At 40.8% G+C, this 21861-nt stretch overlaps 1 protein-coding gene across 14 annotated transcripts in view; it reads right to left on the reverse strand.

Moving 5' to 3' along the window:
• ncam1a (neural cell adhesion molecule 1a) overlaps positions 1 to 21861 on the reverse strand; it is a 412400-nt gene that overhangs the window by 124286 nt on the left and 266253 nt on the right. For all 14 annotated transcript variants that reach the window (XM_033644659.2, XM_078172300.1, XM_078172294.1 and 11 more), the window contains exons 2-6: positions 19445 to 19519; positions 16595 to 16804; positions 14053 to 14196; positions 5636 to 5773; positions 3806 to 3923 (exon numbers count right to left, since the gene is read on the reverse strand). In XM_033644659.2, coding sequence (XP_033500550.1) covers positions 3806 to 3923; positions 5636 to 5773; positions 14053 to 14196; positions 16595 to 16804; positions 19445 to 19519 — 685 coding nt within the window. The remainder of the gene's footprint in view (positions 1 to 3805; positions 3924 to 5635; positions 5774 to 14052; positions 14197 to 16594; positions 16805 to 19444; positions 19520 to 21861) is intronic.

Here is a 21861-nt window from a genome sequence, read left to right on the forward strand (position 1 = left end):
TGTGCAAAATAAGTTACCTGCTACTTTGCCGTGTCAGACACACATTTAATCAGCATTTCATATCTTTTACCACTCATCTCATTTTCAATTGCTATTCACAGGTTGTGAAGATTAATTTGACTGCCAATAAAAATTGAAGAGTTTTTGCCTTCTCTGTCAACAAAAGCCGATTCCCATTCAAATTACTGAGTTTTAGTTATTAAATATTAAGTAAAACCTAAATAGATTTTATAAGTGATTCTTGAGAACTCAGATCGGCAGGTGGGTTAATGTCTTTGGATTCAACTCTGATTCAGATGAAATGCCATCACACCCAAACCTCATTGTTCCACTCACATTTTTGGGATGTGTTTTAGTCCAAAGTAATGGCAAGAAACACCAGGAGCCAGTTGCACCAACTGTGACATTTGCCAGTAAGTTTATATTTAGCTGCCTAATGTGCGGCTGCTGACCAGCTAATTAGCTTGCTATCTTGCTTAATAACGGACATTAGCGGTGCACTTTTCACAGGTAAATGTCTTCGGTCGCTCTTTCAGCAAGCTGAAGACATGTTTTTATGTTTGTATGTCAGCTAGACAAAAAAGGAGGCAGAAGCAGGAAAGCTAACGTGGGTTGTGTATCAGTCCCCTGATTTACAGCAACAGAAATGAAAAGTTTTAATATATCAGGCACAAAATAATGTACAATGTAACGTATCCATGATTTGCAAATGCACAATGCAAACATTTTTCTGGTGATTGGGTTGCACATCATGAGCTTCAGATCGAATTGCTCTTACTCTTCAACATCCAACAAACACAAATATGGTGTCCAAAAGAAAGAATGAGGAGGAGAGGAAGGAGAAGAAGAAAAGGGAGAGGTAGATGATGATGATTTATTGATTGAAAATATGATTATATTTACAGATTACACACACACACATACACACACAGGCCCAAAACACACACACACACACACACACACACACACACACACACACACACACTGCCTATACGCACGCATTAATGGAGAGATGTCAGAGCGAGAGGTGCCCAGCAGGCAAACTGGCACCTCTCCAGCTATCAGTCCACACTCTGTATTTCGTCCGTACTGGGACTTGAACCTGCAACCCTGTGGCCCTGAAATCAAGTCCTTGTAGACTGACCAATTGCCCACTTCAAGTTGCTCTTAGCTTAATACATATTGAATTTTCTCTTTTCATTTTTGTTGTAGAGAGCCTTTTCCTATTCTATTTGTTGGGCTCTATTCAGCCACGGAGCATTTCCATCTCAAACTTGCTATTTTAAGTAGTTCAAATCTAAACCTTTTAACACCTATGTTATGGTTATGCCAAGTTTACATTTACATGCAGCTGATGCAACCAGGTGCAGATTCGCTACAGGTCTGTGCATGTGTGAGTGCCTGCTATATAACCACTCTAACTAGATCAAAATGGTACGCTATTTAAATAGCGTGTGGAGAGTGGAAACCTGCCTAATAATACTCATCAAAGCCTTTTTGTACTTCTTACAGTCATGCAAATGTAAATACATGTAAATCTCATCATCTCTCCCACACAACTATTTGTAGGCAAGGCCTTGCAAATTCATATTTATGTCCCATTTACAAACACTTTGCAACACCATCTCCCATCAACCCTGAAATGTATGTTGTGTGTATGCAACCTTTTCAAAGGGGGCACAAACAGTTCGACCAGAAAGGCGGGCAGCATCACCAGTGAGCAAGAAATTCGACATATATGTATTCATCTCAGACTTGATCGGAAAGGCTCGATTTATAAAAAGCCACAAAAGCAACCAGCCCCAGTGGATTAGTGTTACTGTACACCTGAGACATGCAATTTGTGCCTATAGTTGGTGTTGGAGTACCCTTTCAGAGAGCTTGTTTCGAGCACAGCTTGATTTGTATGGTTTTTAATGAGAACGATAAACAAAAACTGTATGTTCTTTGTTCAGGAAACTGAGTTAATCACAATATTTCTAGCATGGCTGCTGGGGACAGGTGTGTGATGAATCAGACATTGTGGTTTAGTTTTAGAAGAACACTGAACAGAACTCTGCAACAGAAATGGCCCTACAGTGCCTATTTTGGTATTTTTACTTATTGTGTATTGTCATCTTCAAATGCTTTATATCCCTAAAACATGTACAACCTAAGCTAAAAGGTTATTCATTTCATTTATTCATTCATTTTCCTTAAACGCTTAAACCCTCCTGTTGGGGGTCGCTGGGGGCTGGAGCCTATCCCAGCTGACACTGGGCGAGAGGCAGGGTTCACCCTGGACAGGTCACCAGACTATCACAGGGCTGACACATAGAGACAGACAACCATTCACACTCACATTCACACCTACGGACAATTTAGAGTCACCAATTAACCTGCATGTCTCTGGACTGTGGGAGGAAGCCAGAGTACCTGGAGGAAGCCATGCTGACATGAGGAGAACAATCTTTGTGTGAATGTGCAATGTCTGCATCACATAACAGCTGCACTTTAGAGCATCTTGTACTTATGTACTTATTATGTATTTAAATGGCCACATGCATACTGCAAAACACTAATGTAATGGAACTCTAAAATAAACCTTTCTCGTACTTGACTGTGCATCTTCGCACACCGCTGTCTGGTCACTACATACATTGTTATAACCTTGGTGTGTCTGCACACTGCCATTGTCACTGTGTCCAGCAGCTGGAGACAGAGGGCAGAGATAGTCCGACCGCGTCCCTGAAAAAAACACTGTCCACCTGATTACTACATGGCCCTCTGATCCAGCTGTGATATGGGCTATTGAGTGCATCCTGTCACTGAAGGGCACAGTCTCACCTTAAGAGAAGTGTCACTGATGAAGCTAATCCCCTGCCTGCACAAAAGATAAAAAACCCTGGGGTATTATTTGATTAGGAGGGTTTGTAACCAACTGAGCTAAGCTGGAAGTATCACTTGTGGCAATTACAGCAGATCCTGGAATACGTTAAATACTAAAGACAGAAGTTTCGGGACCATTTTTCAGAGAGCACACCAACACCAGGCGCCAGGATATACTATGCCACACCTCCTTGCTTTGGCAAGAGACAATGCACACTGATTTCTACCAGCATAATGAAAATTCAGCATTTCTTTTTTCCATGGTCTTTTTCTCAGAGCCGCAGGAATTAACTAAAATGTTTATGCTGAATGGTAAAAATTCAATAATTGGAGCCCTGCTGCTTGATTAAAAATTTACATTTCTAAATGTTATTTCCTATTCTCATTCTGGCAACATTATTCATGCACAAAGCTAAGGGAATAAAACTCCTTGAAGAATAGTTAAGGAGTTAAGACTTTACACAAAATCCCAAAAGTAAATTTAAACCATATGGACCAATGCAAATAACCTCTATGTTCTTGTAGCACAAGTCTAACCGGGATTGGTGCATCTAATGTTGAGTGTTCTGTTTCTGTGCATTTATCATTTTGTCTTATATCACTCTACATAATCTTCTTACAACTTTATCTCATCAGGCTGTTTTTATCTGTTTGGCTGATTATTTCTGAGGAAAAAAAGAATTTATTGTGTTACTTGCTGTATGCCTACCACCTGTCTTTGAAGGTTTTAGAGAGGCGACACAAGAAGTTTCTATCAGCATGGTGTTTATCTTTTCCTAATTCATTCTTCTTCTCATCTTTGCTTTGCTTAATGATGTCTCCCATTAAGGTCAAGAAAACAAGGTTAGGAAAAAAGACCAAAGGGATTAATATCTGAGCAGATCTACCCCTGATCCTACTCATGAAAACAGGCCAATAGCAGCAGTGGGAGACGTACTGTGCCCAGGTGACGGTGGGTTCAGGGAAGCCGTCCGCATCACAGGCTAACAAGGCAGAGCTGCTGATGTCTGCTGTGGCGTTGACCTCTGACTGCCTGGCACGGATGGTGGGAAGCACTGAAAAAGAGAGGATGAAAGTTGAATAGTAATGAGCACATGGATCAAGTGTCTAGACGTTCTGAGGAAGTACTCGGAAGAGACTCCAACTACTGTTTTGGATATCTTGCTCTGGACTTAAGCAACCTGTTCTCATTCTGAAGTCGTCAAATACCGACACTTGGTGAGTGATTTCCACGTCAAACACTGACGAGACACATTCTCACTCTGACCTCATCATATATTGACGTTTGGTCATGGACTTTACATGTCCAGATATGATGTGCAAGGTACCCCGTGTGCATTTATGGGATGCTGTGTCAACTTTAGCCTGTCATATGCATTGTCTGTTTTCAGAATATACTTCCATTTTCACAAGAAACGTACAGTTTGCATACAGTGTCGTTCGAAATCAATGCACCACTTCGGTACAGCACTGCAAATCAACATTTTTCTCCTTTAACAACACACACACATGGCTGGGTTTAGGAAAAAAAGAACAGAGTTTGGCTTTACAATTTTAGTGGAAGCGAACACCAGCCTCCGGGGTCAAAGTCGATGGTTGCTGGACCCATTAACCACCCCTCCTGCCCTACTTAGACTTCCGCTACCTTAAGTTACATTGTTTCCCAGCCGCATTTACCCCTGATGCTGTTGGGTGACATTAGACAACTAGAGCACTCGGAGAGCGCAGACCTCCACCAAGCAGCTCAGATTTCCCGTCATTTTATTATTTTATCCACTTCGCTTCAACCAATCACCACCAAAATTTTATCATCTGTTCCTTGTCCCATTATCAACCTTTCCTGAAAATTTCATAAAAATTCATGTAGAACTTTTCGAGTTATTTTGCAGACAAACAGACAAATGCCGGCGAAAACATAACCTTGGCGGAGGTAATAACGGTGACCAGCTGTGTATCACACCAACATGAAAGGACAGCTTTCTTTATCGGTGTCTGACGCTGGAAGTCACCAACCAAGCGCCGGATTTTGACGGCTTTGGAGTGAGACCAGGTTGTCCTTTTTTGGTGGTATGATATGCCACCAGGCAGTGTCAATTTATAATGCCACCGTATGGCCTCCATTTATAACAGTCCAGAAAACAATGCAACTTAAGGAGATGGAAATCCCTATAAGGCCAGCTGGAGGGGTGGGTCCAACAAACACCAGAATTTCACCCAGGAGCCTGGTGTTCATATAAATGTGAGCCTAACCCTACCCATGATGTAACCCAACCTTGTGCTGTTATTGCCTAAACCTAACAACATGTGTTTGTTGCACAAGGATGTGAACGCAAATATGAGGTGTTTTACCAATGTTGTAAGTTGTGAAAAAGACTGTATGCAGTCAACAATTTCCTGTGAAACCAGAAGTGTATTTTGAAAAGACTCAAGCACGGAACAGGTGAAAATTGACATGGCATCCCAGAATGTCCACAACAGATACACCCAGGATACCTAGCAGATGTCAGAAGTCCACTGAACAGGCACTGATATGTGAGAAGATGGGAGGGAGAATACGCTGACCAAAAAGTTGCATTAGGCGGACAGCTGAGCTGACTCATACCATCATCTTGAGAAAAAAACATATAAATCATATTTAAGGCTTCCAAAAGAACATTTGCACGGCTTTCAGGGTCGTCTTTACTGTACACCTCTATTTTGAGTAACAACTCCTTTCTGAGCGACGGGGCAGGCAGGGAGCAGAAGGTGAACGAGATGCAGTGCTTACCATTAACAACGACCCTGATCATCCTGAAGTCAATTTCTCCCCTGGCCATGACACGAGCCTCACAGTTGTACATGCCCTCATCTGTCTTCTTGATGCCGCGGATCTGCAGGTGGCCATTATCCATGATCTTGAACCGCACTGAAACAGGAAAGGCAAACAGAACAGTAACTTATCACGTACAGTGTATGAGATGATGCAGATTAGACTCCCACAACAAAACAGTCAGTTTAAATGTGTCAGTAGGCCTCATGCAAGAAACAACACAAACATATTTTCACTTATTTTTGTTCATATCTGGAATTTGTTCTTATTGTGTTAGTACCCGCTGATTTTTGGAATTCATCAATGTTTTCTTATTCTTCCTTCAGGTAAGAGAAAAATTTAGAGTCCATAAATTGTTTGTTTAACATAAGGTGAAATTTAAGTCTTAAATTTGAGGACCATTAAAAATGCATGAATTTAATATAATCAAACTTAAATTATGTTCTAGAGTAATTATAATGATTGGATAATTAAACTTCAACGCTAAAGAAAAACTACTATACTCGGTCCACTGATCCCAGTTACTGTACTTGTAGTTACTGAGTGTATCTCTGCTGAGCAGTGGTGTAATATAACTAAGTAAATTTACTCATGTACTGTACTAAAGTACAAATTTGACGGACTCTGACTTACTTAAGTATTTTAATCTCATGCCATGTTCTGCTTCTACTCCACAACACTTCAGATAGAAATACTGTACTTTTTATTCCACTCCCATAACTTGACCCTGCATGAGTACTCTTACTTTTAATACTTAAATACATTTCCCTGATTGTACTACATTATTTTTATGAGTAACAGATTATTTTCACAGTGTGGTATTAGTACTTTTACTTAAGTAAAGGATTTGAACACTTCTCCCTCTACTGCTGTTGACACGGCAAATGTTTTTTCATTGCTGGGTGATTTTCTTGTAACACCAGTACAAACACTGGAAAATCACATTTACTTTGTTTAAGTTTATTTAACAGAACGTCGATTTCACTTCTGCAGAAGTTCCTCTTCTTGCAGCCTTTTCCTTCTGGTGGTAGCTCTCCAGTTCTTGAGGATGTGCCAGAGTGTTCACACACTGCACAACACCTGCCCTTACATAGTTGGGGGGGGGTTACCTATGCTAATATGTGACTGTGGTAGATTCATCATTCAGCACACCTGGGTAAGAGCAGATTTGGATGGCAAAGAACATTTGCTTTGACTTCTCTTATTTGTTCTCTTAACAGAAAATTGAGAGAAAATATGAAAGAAATTTAGGAGAATACTGCTGCGTTAGGCCCAATGTGGCCTGTATGCGTTTAGAATACTGTGATGCGTGTTTAATATGTTCTTGTTTGTCAGCTTTACAATTATTCATTCATTCCTTTGTAACTGCTTATCCTGTTGGTCGCGGAGGGCTGGAGCCTATTCCAGCTGACACTGGGCGAGAGGCAGGGTACCGCCTGGACAGGTTGCAGGAGTATCACAGAGCTGACAGCTTTAGTTAATAGTATTTTCAGAGAATATATTCAAAGCTTGAGCTCCATGCAAATTATGTATTTTCTCTGCTTGAAGTCAGTTCATGTCAGTGGATCACGAAAATCAAAATGGGGTGACATGTGTGTCTGCAATAGTTTATAGAAATCTGAGACGTAAGAAAAAGCCAAAGTGCCCAACTGAAGTGTGAAATTAATCATTCCCTTAAATCCTTGAAGATCTGACTGTGCACATAAAATCAAGTGAAGGTTCAAGAGGGTTATTTTATAACTGAACTGCTTCGCTTAAACGCTCAGACAGGAAGTTGGAGCCAGATTAAAAAGTCCCAATTATCCCTGGTAATCAAGCAAGTGGTTGGAAGAACACAGAGAGCCCAGCGTGACACCGTGGCTACACCAGTCGTATTTCAGCGGTGTTTTACACCCATCATAGAGCCTGACAAACTGTTGCACCTCTAATTAAAGCAGCCGTAAACACACAGTACTGGAGTGAGCTGTCTTAACTGAAACCAGGTGTTTCTTACACGCTTCTGGGGAAAAGCATCCAGCACATTATTAAAATCCAGGGCTCTGACTGCATCTGATTTAAGAGCCTTAAGAGCTGAGTCATTTTTTTGTTGTTTGTTCTTTATATGTCCCAATTTGGAAAACTAAGGCACTTCTCCAAAATTTGTGACTGGCCAGTGTATACTTTAAACTCACTGGATTAAAAATTGTGGCTGTTTAGGGTGCACTTGTTAAGTGTAGCTTTCACAGGCCAGTTGGTTCCTTCCTTGGGGATGGGAGCTCTTCTACAGGAGTCCAATGCCACCAGTGCAATTTCCATGCTAGTGAGAAGGTGTGCAATCTCTTCAGCTATTTAATAGAGAAGCCCACCATATAACCTAAAGAAAGCCTGTGTGCTATAAAATCACTTGATGCATATAATTATGTACTGAGTACTGGAAGTCACCATACCAGAGCTCTCTGTCAGTTTATGGGGGTAGCTTTGTTCATTTACTGTACCTATACACAATTACGAGGTACTTAGGTGTTTTAATATTACCACATGTTACTTTTCACTTCTACTCCACAACATTTTAGGGGCAAATACTGTTCTTTTTAACCCACTACATATCTGACAGCCATAACTTACTTTGCAATTTACATTTAACATATTTGATCCACTTATAGCATGGTACATTCTTATAGATTAATAAGGTCCTGTAAAACTCACCTAAAAAAATGTTCCAAAGCATACTGCTCACTTTAAGTGCTTCTACGTTTTTTTTCTATAATCTTTGCCTGAATATTTTCCTGTAAAAAGATGCTGCAAATAACTAGAGCTGGGAGGTATTAGCTGGACAACCCAATGGGGCCACACCATGAAGCCTCACCAAGTCCAAATTCAAAGTAGATAGCAATATCACAGAAATGAACATTTTACATGTTTCCTAAGGTTTGGTTCAGGCAGTTTTCAAAAAAGGGGGTAAAACATAATACTGTGATTATGAGTGAAAAACTAATCAACAATTCCAGAAAACCTAAATTGATAAGAAATACTGCTCTTTTCCCCTTAAGACAACATAGGAACCATGTGTTTATTATACATTTATAACAGTCTATGATGACATTAAAGGGGATAAAAACTGCTGTGGAGCCTCAGAGTGTCATTGACTGCAAGACCCATGAGCCTCGGGTGAAGCAGGCCAATTGACCTATGGCTAAGCCCCGCCTTCAAACGCGATGAGCCAATCACAGGGTGTATAGCCATTCCCATACACTCGGACATCCTCTGCCTGGACGTTCATTGAAATGCATTACAGAAAGTCAGTTTCGTTCGGTTTTATGAGCTTTTTCGGAGATTTGAAGTTTAAAATGGTCAAACGGTGTGCATGGGGTACATGCAACTCTGACACAAGGTACCCTGAGAGGCTGGGTGACGGGGTGTATTTTTTACCCTTTAAACCACATCTCAACCGAGAAAAGTGTCTCCTTTGGATAAAGTTACGGTAGCCCACAACATTAAGTCAACATGAATAAGATTAACAATGATGTCTACATCTGTTTTAAGGTAAGTCAACATCGTGTTTGAGGCAACATATTGTCACTTTGCTGGAAAGAAATATAAAGTTATCTTTAACATCTCTAGCTAACTTTAGCTAAAGTTAGCCTAACGTTAGCTCCTAGCTGCGTTGTTCATCATGTCACCTTGTTTGCTGGGAGTTCATTAGCCTATTTTGTTCCAGTTTTGTACTTTGGTGATCGTACATCATTGTTAGCTGTTGTCCAAAGGGCTCTAGTTAAGCTAACGTTAACTTCTGGAGCTTAGCTTCATTAACTTATCTGTAATCGCAGAGATAACAAAGGTTGGCAAACATTATGCTGAATGATTCAGTGTAAATACTGTAGCACCAAACTAACGGAGAGACACTCTTGGTAAAGATAGTTAAGAGGCTGTTATCCTTTTCTCATATTCTGAGCCAAAAACCTTAACTTCAGTGGCACTTTGATGCACCAAAATTTGATCGTTATGTCTCCAAAAATCATCAATTGCCTCCTGCGAAATGCCGTGTACTGTGACACCTGTCATAGCGCCGGTCACTGAATGTTGATATTTTGTCCGTGTGAGTGGAGGGGTGTGTGGCTTAGCCATAGGTCAATTGCTGACTCTTTAAATACCCCTAAACTACAGGAAATATCTGTGACATACACTTCTTCAGCTCAGGCCCTATCGAGACCATAGCAACAGCACTGGGAGCTCCTATTGGCTCAAGTGAGGTGTCAATGGAAAGGCCAGGAGTTCGCCTACATTTTGAGATATGCCAGTCTGTTAACATGAAGAACGGCGGAAAATATGGATAATATGTGGAGAAATATGAACATTTGAATGATGCCACGGCAGTTTGTGGATGTAATAATGTGTTTGGAGTAAATATTTCACTAGATTAAGATCATCTGGACCATTGGCAGTGTGTGAGAAATTAGATTGGGAGCTGTGTAAGCTGTGATTCTGTCTGGATATTATGGATCCGTGGATTATGATAACGCTTCATATGTGAGTTTATTTGTACTTCTACTGGTCAACATTAACGGCACAGCGAAGAGCTTAGCTTTAGAACAATCTGTCATATGAGTAAACCATACAAAAAGTATCTTAAACTAACTCTACCTCCACCAGCGACAAAATCTCAGTGTTGCTTGTATGGTATGTTAAAGCACCAGTAAAAATAAGGGCACATTCTGCATTATGAGCACTTTACACTGGATACCAGAACATTAAGCTGCATATGCTTTGCTTTGGTAAAACTTGGAATGTAGGATTTTTACCTTTACAGTATTTTGGCATTATGACTTATGTAACCACTTATTTCCACAATATTATTTTCTGTTTTCTGCATCCTGTCTACATGCACAAGTGAATAAGTACCAAATTCTCCATGTACAGACTTGTGAGCTGAAATTTAGCAAGTGTAAAAGTAATGTCACATGTCAAATATATTTTTAAGTCAGACATTTTTAGGGCTTAGTGTGGGATTTACACAGAAAATAAACCTTACATTTTATCAACCAGCTCTTAATTCCTGTGACATTGACACATTTTACAATGACAAAGTTCTGATGTAGTGTTTAACAATGCAATACGCAGCCTATGGTTAGGTCAACTGCTGTGAGGAAAATTACATAAGCAGTTTTCAGTTTTCAGTGTCGGTTACAATTAGTGGTTTTTCCAGTGAAAAACACATTCCTTGACCAGAATCCAAGAATAAAGGCGGGCTTAGCACAACACTGTGGTGACTCCAGCGGTCACCGAGGGAGGGGTTACTGTAAGGTTAAAAAAGGCCTAGTCCAAGTGTAAAACCAAATCATCTCCACCTCCGTTCTTACACAGCAGACGGAAGTTTTAGTTGAACTCTCTGTGGGAGAGCTGGACAGCAGTTACAATGGTTTCCGGTGCTGACCTGGAGTCAAAACTGCAAACTATTTATAATGTGTCATGATGTCCATAGAAACTCCTGCAGCTCCACGCATGTCTGCTGTGTTTATCTGTATGTTCAGTATGTTTGAAACTCTGACAGTTTCCCCACAACACAGCTCAATACCCTTGTGTCATGCTTCATAGCTCCAAAGTGTGTTCACTGGCAAAGCAGCAATTGTTTAGAATGCAGGGATCAACAGTGGAGGGAAGGATCATAATACAGGAGAGGTTTGAGAAGTTCCTATGGACCGTTTGATGTTTTTGTTTTGTTTCTTTTCCCCCCGCTGTGACCGTGACTCACCATTGGAATCTATGGCGAGGGCTGTAAATTGAAGCTGATTACAGCTTCCGCGGCTGTCCTCTGAGAATAACCCTTACCCTACAAACTTTCAGAAGCTCCTTTCAAGCCTAAAGGCACTGAGTATTTGATGTACTCAAAGGACAGATTTTCAGTAGGGGTGGGCGATACCACAAAATGTTGTAATACAGGGCCAGAATCACTGATTTCATTACCAATGCAATACTTTCAGAGGCGCAATGTAGTTACGATGGGCCCCAGTGTACGCTATCTTGATGGGTTTGCCTTTTTCGAGGGCATATATAGCAAATGACACCATTTTTAATTTAACGAGAGTTCGTCTTTAAACACAGGCATATTTCCAAGGTGACAGTCTCTCAGAAGGGCCCATTTTGTGCCCAACATTTTGCTAGAGTGCTCACCCTCTCTATAGGCCCATGCACCTCATGGGCCCCAGTGCAACGCACCGCCTGCACTGTCTATATTTACGCCCCTGAATACTTTTTATTATTAAAAGTGGCAAATTTATTTTAATGTCGGGGGAGAGCTGTGTGTCATGATCTATGAGGTGAATAATACATCTGCTTAAGTAACAGCAAGTGATGACCAATTACAGTTTGAAAATGTAACATTAACCGATGCTGAAGACCTAATTTGACTAGAATATTACTTTCACTACTATTTACCTGGATATCCTCCGTCTGAGCCTCTCTGAACAGACTCTGCCTGTGAACTGTGTCTCTGTGTCAGAGGTCTGGGTGCTGAGGCATTTCCCTTCTCATCCCTTCTTTTCCGTAGCAGAACCAAGTTCTCGTGCCTTTATCTCTTTTATTAATCACTGCTGTTATGGGTCGAATTATACTAGTCAGGCTTGGAAATACTTTCTGCATTGAACGTCAGTATGCAGTCACAGTCAAACAGATGCGCACGCAGTTCTATTCATTTGAGGGTCCATGTCCGCCCCCGGCAGTAAACAGGAGGGTCACAGAGGAGGGTCACAGAGGAGGGTCACAGAGGATCTTGAGAGCCACCTTGGGTCGGAGGTGAGTCGGCAGATAGTCTGCCATGACAAGTCCTCATGTGTGAACAAGACTACGAGGAAAAGTCTGACACGACTGACAAAGAGCATCAGCCAATGAGAAGCGGGATACGTCCCACGTCAGCACGCAGGAGGACGAAAGAAATGTGAGGAGGACAAGCCGCAGGGTTGCCAGGTCAGCTTATCAGCTGCAACTTTGGGTTTGTTTCTAAAGTGGAGTTGCTTATTTGGGCTTGCTCTCTAAATGTCACCTTTCTCTATATATATAGTTATTTAAACACATGATAGTTGCTTCTTTTGGGCTTGTTTCCATAGCCCCGGTTGCTTGTTTCTCTCCCAACTACACTGTCAAGCCAGCAAGCAACAACAATGGCGGCGTCCACAGGATCACGGGGAGCGCGTTGTGTTTGGACCCAGGCCCTGGAGGCAGATCTGACTCAAAACTGGGAAGAATATCCATGCCTTTATGATGTGTCGTCTCCAAGTTTGGTAACGTCACCGGCTCTGGTGGAGAAATCTTGTGGTGTGCACACACAGGTCTTAACGCAGTTGGCGAGACTTCCGCTGACAGAAACACACGTCGCCAGGTATGAACACTAAAAAGATTACAATAGTCTCTGCGATGCAAAATCAGGGTGAAAATCGTATAATGTGAACTAGCCTTAAGAAGACACTGCTGGGTCTGGAGTAAATTGTATGAATGCAGACAACACAAAAGCAGTGGAGTACATACACTTGATGTGTTCAAGACAGCGGAAGATTGTTTGTACCGAGAGTTTTACTCTTGAAATACAAATACGTATGTTGTAGAGGAGAGAAGCTTATCTCGTTTTGGTATCAATCCTGTCACAGGAGTCACAGGACTGACTGTTTACTGATTGTCCGACTTTACCTCGGCCACACTTTGCCACAGAATCATATGGCCACAGCTTGAAATGGTTCCTTTCTAAAGATGCTGCATAGCAACTCGCTGCCAGCAGCACTTCACGGTTGTTTGATGTGTTTCAGCATTCTGTGTTTCAAAAATAACATGTTGTCAAGGGAATCGGGTAAAAATATGTATGGAGGAAATATAAAACAACCATTGAATATTCTTTAGCTTAGCTAACCTGCATTACTTGGTTGGTAAAGATTGCATTTTTACTTTTATTGTTGGTGACATTAGTGGTAGATATGAAGTACATTGCTAGCTCTTCTCTTACCCTTCCAATTTTCCCTTTTTTCTCTAGGTTTTTGGATTATTTCTGCCTCTAGTGTAGCTCTCCTTCCATTTGGGGAATTTAAAGTCCAATCTTCCCTCAGACATCTTTTCAAGTGACAATAACCACTTCATGCTGGGCCAAAAAAATACAATTTCAATGTTCATGCATCATCTATGAGGTCTAAAACTTCCCCACTGAAAATGCGTGGCTTTGTTCATAGATGATGGGCAGCGGGAGAAGGAGATGAGGGAAGAGTGTGGCAAATTGATTGGAAGGCACGAATTGGCAGACAGCGCTGGCAGGAAGGTAGGGTGACTGCTCAGGGAGTCAGGGGGATGAGATGGGATGGCAGGTTGGAGGTGGGGAAAGTAGCTCAAGCATTGGAACATTTGTATCTGGCCTGGCTCACCATCTTTGGCAACTTGGATCCTGGAGCCCTTGTGCTTCCAAATGATGGTGGGTGGCGGCGAGCTGACCACATTGCAGACTATGTCGGCATCGTCGCCTTCATTAAACTCCTGCGGGGTGGGAGCACTCTCGAAGGTGATCTTTTCTGTAGAGAGGTGTGACAAACACACACATTACACATAGTTATAAATTCCTTTACGTTCAGGCTGACACTTCAAAAGGTGAACACTCTCATGTGGCATATTTAGATTGCTTTAAAAAAATCTTACAGTTGATTAGCAGTGTAACGAGGCACCATATGGCTGAGCTTCTGCTTCTCTAATAAATGTTTTGTTGGTTTAGTTTTTATGTAATCACAGATGGTGTCGGAAGGTAGTCAAGGTAAAGAAGTGTTTGAACTATATATACTGACTTTCAATGGGACCTCTCCTTTGGATGCTTCTTTTCCACTGTTTACTTTGTAATATTCTCAGGAAGGAGTTAAGAACTCTGATCACGATGATCGCAAACTGTTGTGGGGTGTTTTGGCATCTGAGAAGGCTTCAAACTCATGAATGTATTACTCAAACAGGACTTCTAGATTATATTTCACTGTCTTGGCTGAAACAATGTGATCTCATAACACGGCTGTTTTTGGTCTGAAAATAGACTTAAGGGTCCAGTGTGTAGGATTTAGGGGGATATATTGGCAGCAGTGGAATATAATATAATGAATATGTTTTTTATTAGTAATAATAGCCTGAAAATAAGAATTGTCATGTTTTCTTTTCTTAGAATGAGCTGTTTATATCTACATATGGAGTAGATCCTCATCCACAGAGTCTGCCATGTTGCACAGCCACATATCTATAGTAGCCCAGAGCGGACAAACCAAACACGGGCTCTTCATAGGGCTATTTGTGTTCCTGCATTGAACAGCCTAGTTAGCAGCCCCACTGCAATGAGCTGCACAGCATCGGAAAAAGTTCTAGACAGTATTTTAATTGGTTTCAATCATCTGTCCTGTTTGTTTTGGAGACTAAGAGACCTCTATAGATAATTCAGCTCCCAGTTAAAATCTCCTGAACAATGAAAACTTTAGAAATTCTAACCTGCAGAAGTTTCAGCTGGCTGCAATCTGCAATCCTCACCACTAGATGCCACTAAATCCTACACAGCTCCTTTAATCTTTATACTTAACATTTTATAAATTCATTATTAGTTTTCTATGTGAACTCTTTATCGGCAAAGTAACACTTGATGACAACTGTTACATAAATGTAGTAAAAAGTGCAGTACATTTCCCTCTGAAATGTTGTGGAGTGAAAGTATAAAGTATCATAAAAACGAGACACTCAAGTGAAGTACAAACACCTAAAATTGTATTTAAGTATAGTAAGAGCAGTCCTGCCCCACTCGCCCTATAGTGACTTTCCAGTTGCCTATACCATGTTGTTACTGCTGGCATTTCAAAATGAAGCTGTCTGGTGGTGTTGCACACTGATGCCACCTGGCAGGGTATCATACCGCCGCAAAAGATGTCTTTTTGCATAGGTCAATGTCTGAATCTAAAAAGGTGAGCACAACTCAGCAGGTGCAGAGCTGGTGGTGCATCTGTGATTAGCCACAGTATCAGGAAAACACTGATTTGTAACATGAAACGATTTATTCAGTGTTTTTGCCAGCTTTAATCAACTTGCCTATTTGCTTTGAAGAGGAGAAGACCATTGTGGATAATTCAGCTCCCAGTAAAAACCTCCTGAACAATTCACACTGATGGAATCCTAATTGGGATTTCATGCTTGGCACATGGGATAATTTTTATCTGTTTGCAATCTGCAATCCTCACCACTAGATGCCACTAAATGCTACCAGTATACCTTTAAGAGTTTGGGTCAGAACAGCCGAAGGCTTAGGTAAGACTTTAAGCTTCTCAAAAAACACCTGAGAAATCATAAAATAAATTACATTCATATTGTTCTAAATGGTTTTGCCAAAAACAAATTGCTGCCAGGATTATGTTGAATGGAAAAACATTGCCAATGAACATAATCCAGGTAGCAATTACATTTCCATTTGAACATATCTGTCAAAACCAATTAGCAGAATACAAACCTAGTTTCAAGGAGACAGAAATTGCTATGTCCTTGTACTTTATGGTGTCTGGTGTCTTTCTCCAGTGTCAGCTGTCTAATTAAAAAATGTTCAAAAAAATGTTTCTCATAAGGCAGCCTAATGCAAAACACATAATGCAGGTGGCATTAAATTCCTTTCTGTATGACATTAAAAAACAGCTTACTTAATGTAGAAGTCCATGGTATAGGCTGGCAGTCTGAAAAGCGTCTGAGGCACTCTGATAATAGGTAGAGCTCCTTTACCAAATACACGTATGACCAATATGTTACCTATATTATTGACTTCTACATTAAGTCAGCACTTCATTTCTTTGCCATTACCAACACTTTGTTTCTTGACCTGGTGTAGCACTCCTTTTTTTTCCCCTCCATTTCTTTCTGCATCACTGCAAATTAGGATATATATATATAAAAAAAGAGAAAACTTACGAAAGATCTTCACTTGGACTGTGGCCTGGGCCTCCTTGTCCCCGTTCTTTGCCACACACTTGTAGATACCAGCACTGTCCACGTTGGCGTGGTATATGGTGAGGGTTGACATGGTTTCATCGCCACGGCTCACAAAAATGTCTGGCCTGTTGGGGAGGATCTTCTCACCACTGGGGGCGTACCAGTCTATGTCTTTTACATCTCCCAACACTGAAAAACAGAAAATAAAATGAGAGTGAGGCGAGGAGGCAAGGATTCCTCAAGGAGCTGTCACAGAAATTATAACATCAAAATACATCTTAAAGTCTTAAAGTCTTAAAACCTGGAAATGAGTTAGTATTTTAGCACTCCGGGTTTCCTCATCTTAAAGTCAATGGGGTTTTGCTAAGATGTCTGAAATAAGTTCTGTGGTTAACACAAGCTGAAGAGACTTTCTGGTTTTGTTCTATGACATAAAATGCATCAGTAAATACCCCACTTATGAATTATGAAGCTTTTATCCGTCTTAAAAAAGGCAGTTGCTAAAAAGTGACTAAATGAGACTGCAGAGCTCCATCACACCAACCACAACTTTGCAGCCTCATTGTGGCAGGGATGTTTTATCATGTGACCGTTGTGTAGTTTGTTTGTAGTCTCACGTTAGCTTTTTACTTCTGGCAGTTGCATTTGGGCTTCAAAAAAACATAAAAGTAATGATTTTTTGCAAAGATTATCTTGCTGAACAACACAAGTACCATGAATGTTTATTTGCCACAGATTTTTCAGCAGTAATTCAGAATCCAGTGGAAAAATCCCACAGTCTTTTTGACGAGGGAACCAGGGCGAAGCTAACTTCCACGTCAGCCTGATGAAAAAATGTCATCCCTGAAGCACTCTTTTCTGTTTTGTAGCAGCAAACCTATTATTTTCAATGTACAACCCCACAATGGCGGTGGCTAGACGCGCATCGGCGCTCCAGGGACGCGTTTCCCTGTAGCAATTCACACCACTGTCCTATTTCCAGCCTCACTGCCCCCAGAATTAAATGTATTTTTCCCCACTTGTTCTCTGCTTGTACATACCAGCTACCAGATACCCTTAAGCACTCTTTTTCTCTGCTCCTATGGCAGCTCGACTCCTCTCCTCACCACTGATGTATAAAGAGAATCCTATAGATGTTGCTGTGTCTCATGTGTGAGAAAGAATGGATGAGGAGAGACTCGTTGTTGAAGTTGAGAAATATCCCAAGCTAAACGACCCATAATCCCGTCATTATAAAGACAATGGCCAAAAAAATATTGCCTGGTGAGTCATAGCTCTGGAGATTGGCAGGTGAGAAATAAAGTTTAATAAGGAGCTCTCCACACATGATTTAAAGCTAATGCAGAGGTGGAGGAAGTACAGATCTTTCAGTAAAAGTAGTCATAACTTGGTGTGGTTGTCTGTTGGCAAGCTGCAGCACGACATGTCCAGTGTGTGCTCGGGGCAGCACTTGATGCGCATCACATGAAGCACCACACTGCGACGCTGGTGTGTTTTCAAGCTTTAGTGTATTATCTCATATTCAAATATAAGTATACGTATGTGATGTTTTTATATTCAGTTACATTCCTAATACAGTATATTACATCACGGATGTGAAACTACTACAAGTTTAGGTAAGACTGTATGTTGTGAGTGTTTGTGTGCCATTCTATGAGTCAACACATACCAGACCAAAAATAGTCCAAAAAGCTGACGTCTACAACCCAGAAATGAAGAATTCTTGGTGTGACAATGGCTTGGAAACATTATTGTTAAATCAAAACCCGTCTCCCTACAGTAAACATCTTTTCAAGATCAGACTAAATATGCTAACTCCAACATAAAAAGACTGGTATGAATTATTGCTATTTGCTCAGTAGAGCAGACGATTATTCGGTAGGAGGCAACTTTCTTTTCCACATTGTTCATTTTTTAGAAGAAGCTGAGCATGAGCTGAGACACATTTTATGTTTCCCTGAAACATATTAATGCCATCTCATCTCTTAAGGAACACAAAGGGGCCTTAAATGCATTTTGACACCCTTTCAACAGAAGGATTGGAGTTCAAGCTGAAGAAACGTTCTTTCACAGAACAAAAAAGGAAAAATCACTTAGAAAGATAAATTGTCAAGGCTTCACATTTCACCTGCACAAAGATATGGGCTGTTCTTTTTTATGCTTTCATTCTCACGTAAAGTTCTGTGTTGCAACAAGTCCATATTCAGTACCGTTTTAAAGGGTCAGTTTAACCAAACTAAAGAAAAAAAAATCAACATTTTCTTACTTTTAGTGGTGTATAAGACTACAGCTACCACAGCATTTTGTTTTGTAAATCAAATTCTGAATAGAACCTTTCATTTATCGGCTCTCCAGTTAGACTTTGATAATAACTGTGACCCTCTGGCTGCCACGATTTTATTCATGTACTGAATGTTCCATAATGTCAGACAGCTGACCCACCTAATGCAAATACCACCTGTATCTCAGACAAGCCGATAACTGCTCATCGCAAGACCTCTCTCTCATTATCTCTCCAGACTGCATCTCTCTCCCGCCTCTTCAAAGCCCTCTTTCTTACCTGACTGTGATCTCAACTTCCCACTACCTCCTCAGAAAAGACCGCTCAATCAATGTACCCTTGTCTTTTTTCTTTTTTTTTACCACTGCCTTGTCTTCTGTCTTGAATTTCTTTAATGCTTAACTTCTACTGAGAGTATTTTCACAGGTACACCAGTCTCATTATTTAAACTGCCTTGTATCCCTTTTATCACATGTTCTCAATGAATACTGCCAGTGTCATTATATCAGGTGACACCTGCATCAAGGCGTGTTAAATGATGCTCTTACCTTCACAGAGGAAAAACTTGGACTCTCCTACGCTGATCTCTCCTTGTGCTGGAGTGATTTGCACCTGGATGGCAGCTGGGTGAAGAAAAAGAAGATGGAACAAAATATACATTAGTCTGTGGTTGCAGTGAGAAGCATGGTGACACGGGGGCAAAGCACAATAAGGCAAGGCTCAAAATCAAATTGCTTTGCCTGCTCAAAAGCACAACCATTTTTCAGCCATATCCTCTATGAATGAAACTCTGAGATGAAATTTCAATGCTCACTAGAGTGCAACATCTCCATGTGCAGATGGGTCAGGGTTCTAGATTTTCTACAAGGACATTGTTGAACTGTCTGGTTGTTAGCCGACTCGCTTGTTGAGGACATGGTGTACATAGAAGGCACTGCCAACTGTGCAACTGGGCAGTCTTGCATGTTAATTCCTGTACTGAGCATCATGACATATGACTTTAATTGAGCCAGAGAGCAATGAATTGTTAGCATACAAGAAACTACAGCTTCTCTTCCCTGATATTCACCCACACTTTTTTTTTTTTTTTTTTTTTAAATGTCACCCTTCCAGCTTTCTTTTATCGCTGCTGTCTAAAAATGTCTATGGTGATTGGTCCTTGCTGACAGTTCTCAGAGCTCTCATTTGACTGGCCTCTGTCTGACAAGTTGGGAATGTTTAACCCATGGTTGTCTGGACTTGTGGGAAAAGGTGTTAAAAGGAGCTAAAGATATTGAATACACAAAAATAATACTTGTTTTGTTTTTTTCTTGACTGAGTGGTAACCAAGCTACAACCTCCAGGGCACTAAACTGAAGCCAACACGAAGTGCCAAATACTGCAGTTCCTTGAATGGCCACTTGAGGCTGACTCCAAGAGCAAGTCAGTCCCCAGAGACCCCCGTGTTAATATGCCCAACTTCACATTTTGGTCTCTACAGCTAATTTCCCTGCTCATGGCAACTGCACAGGGGCAAATTTTTATATAATTCACCCGATTAAAATTTTATTAGGGCCTAATGATTAAGAGCTTGGCCTCATTGAGTGATAGGTGGGTGCCATACGTTGACAAGTTGCTACCATGGTGACAGTATAGGCATAACCGTAGCTATCCCTGTTTCAGTGTGTTTTCAGTTCATGAAAGTAATTTAATACTTTGTTCGCCTAAAAAAGTGTTTAGTTTAACTAAAGGAGTCCAATGTTCAGTTTTTCCGAGAAGTACATTTTGTTTTAATGGTTTAAAGCCTCTTTTTTGCTAGCAAAAATTAGCGCTAACATTGGCATTATCACAGTTAACCATATCTGTAAACAGTCTGTTCTCACAAACTGTATGTTTTCCTACAAAAAGTAATGCACCCAATTTCATAAGTATGCTAGATATTTTGAAATGCTACGATCATTTGACCAATGTGCTGACAGGAGTAAACAAGAAAGGAGCCCTGAGCGGTCTTGTAAGGAGGCAGGTTGCGGCGGTGGATGGGTCAAAAAATCAAGGACTTTCCCCTGGAGTTGCATGTTTGGAACCGTGTCAACTTTGAGTGGACTTTCAGTCAGTTTAAGGGATGTCCTCGCCATGTTTCTTTTCCTACTGTAAACCTAACCTCCATAACTTTACTTTTAATTACATACCTGTACTTTAAGGATGTAATGTCATTTGTGGGGCGCTGATTCGTAGGATATTGTACAAAGAGTTCTATGACAACACGTTGCTGTAAGTGCACTCTGTTAACCAAGCTAGCGGCTAGGCATAGGGTTAGCTCCACCCTATTGTCTAAATATGGTCACCTCTGGCTCCAAAAATCCAAGATGGCAGCAGCCAAAATGCCAAATACGAGGCTTCAGAATGAGAGTAAACAAACCAATGGTTGACGCCATGGTGGCTATGTCCATTATTTAACAGTCTATGGCTGCAACCCCTGTTGTTGAGCAGGGTTATGTTGTCAGGTGGTGCCTTTAGTAATGCCTGTTTGTGTTTCTGTTGTGATTTTTAAGGGGTACACCACCTAAATTCAGAATTCCAATATGTTACCTCCATGCTTAAGGAAAGTTGAATCAATATTCTTGAGCTCATGTAGTATAAAATCTGGAGCTGCTCCACTGACAATGAATGGGAGCCTGATTTTGTGGACCCACAGAATGTTTGTTTCCTTTTTTATACCCAAATCAGCTTTATTCTATTGTGGTGTTCTCAGTTGTGAAATAGAAAATGTACCCATATGCTCAGAACATCCCCCTGGGTGCTCTCAGTGTCATCTACAATATCTTTCCCATTTCATTGTCTACGGAGCAGCTCTAGACTTTAAACCCTATGACATCACAAGTTTGAGTTTTAGCACTCTAGTTTTTGGATTTAGGAGAGAGTTGTTTACTTATATTTTTGTACTGTCTTACACCTTAGGAATAACGTATGAAATTTGAAAGGGGCG

The sequence above is a fragment of the Epinephelus lanceolatus genome, chromosome 11 (genome assembly GCF_041903045.1).
Source record: "Epinephelus lanceolatus isolate andai-2023 chromosome 11, ASM4190304v1, whole genome shotgun sequence".
NCBI lineage: Eukaryota > Metazoa > Chordata > Actinopteri > Perciformes > Serranidae > Epinephelus > Epinephelus lanceolatus.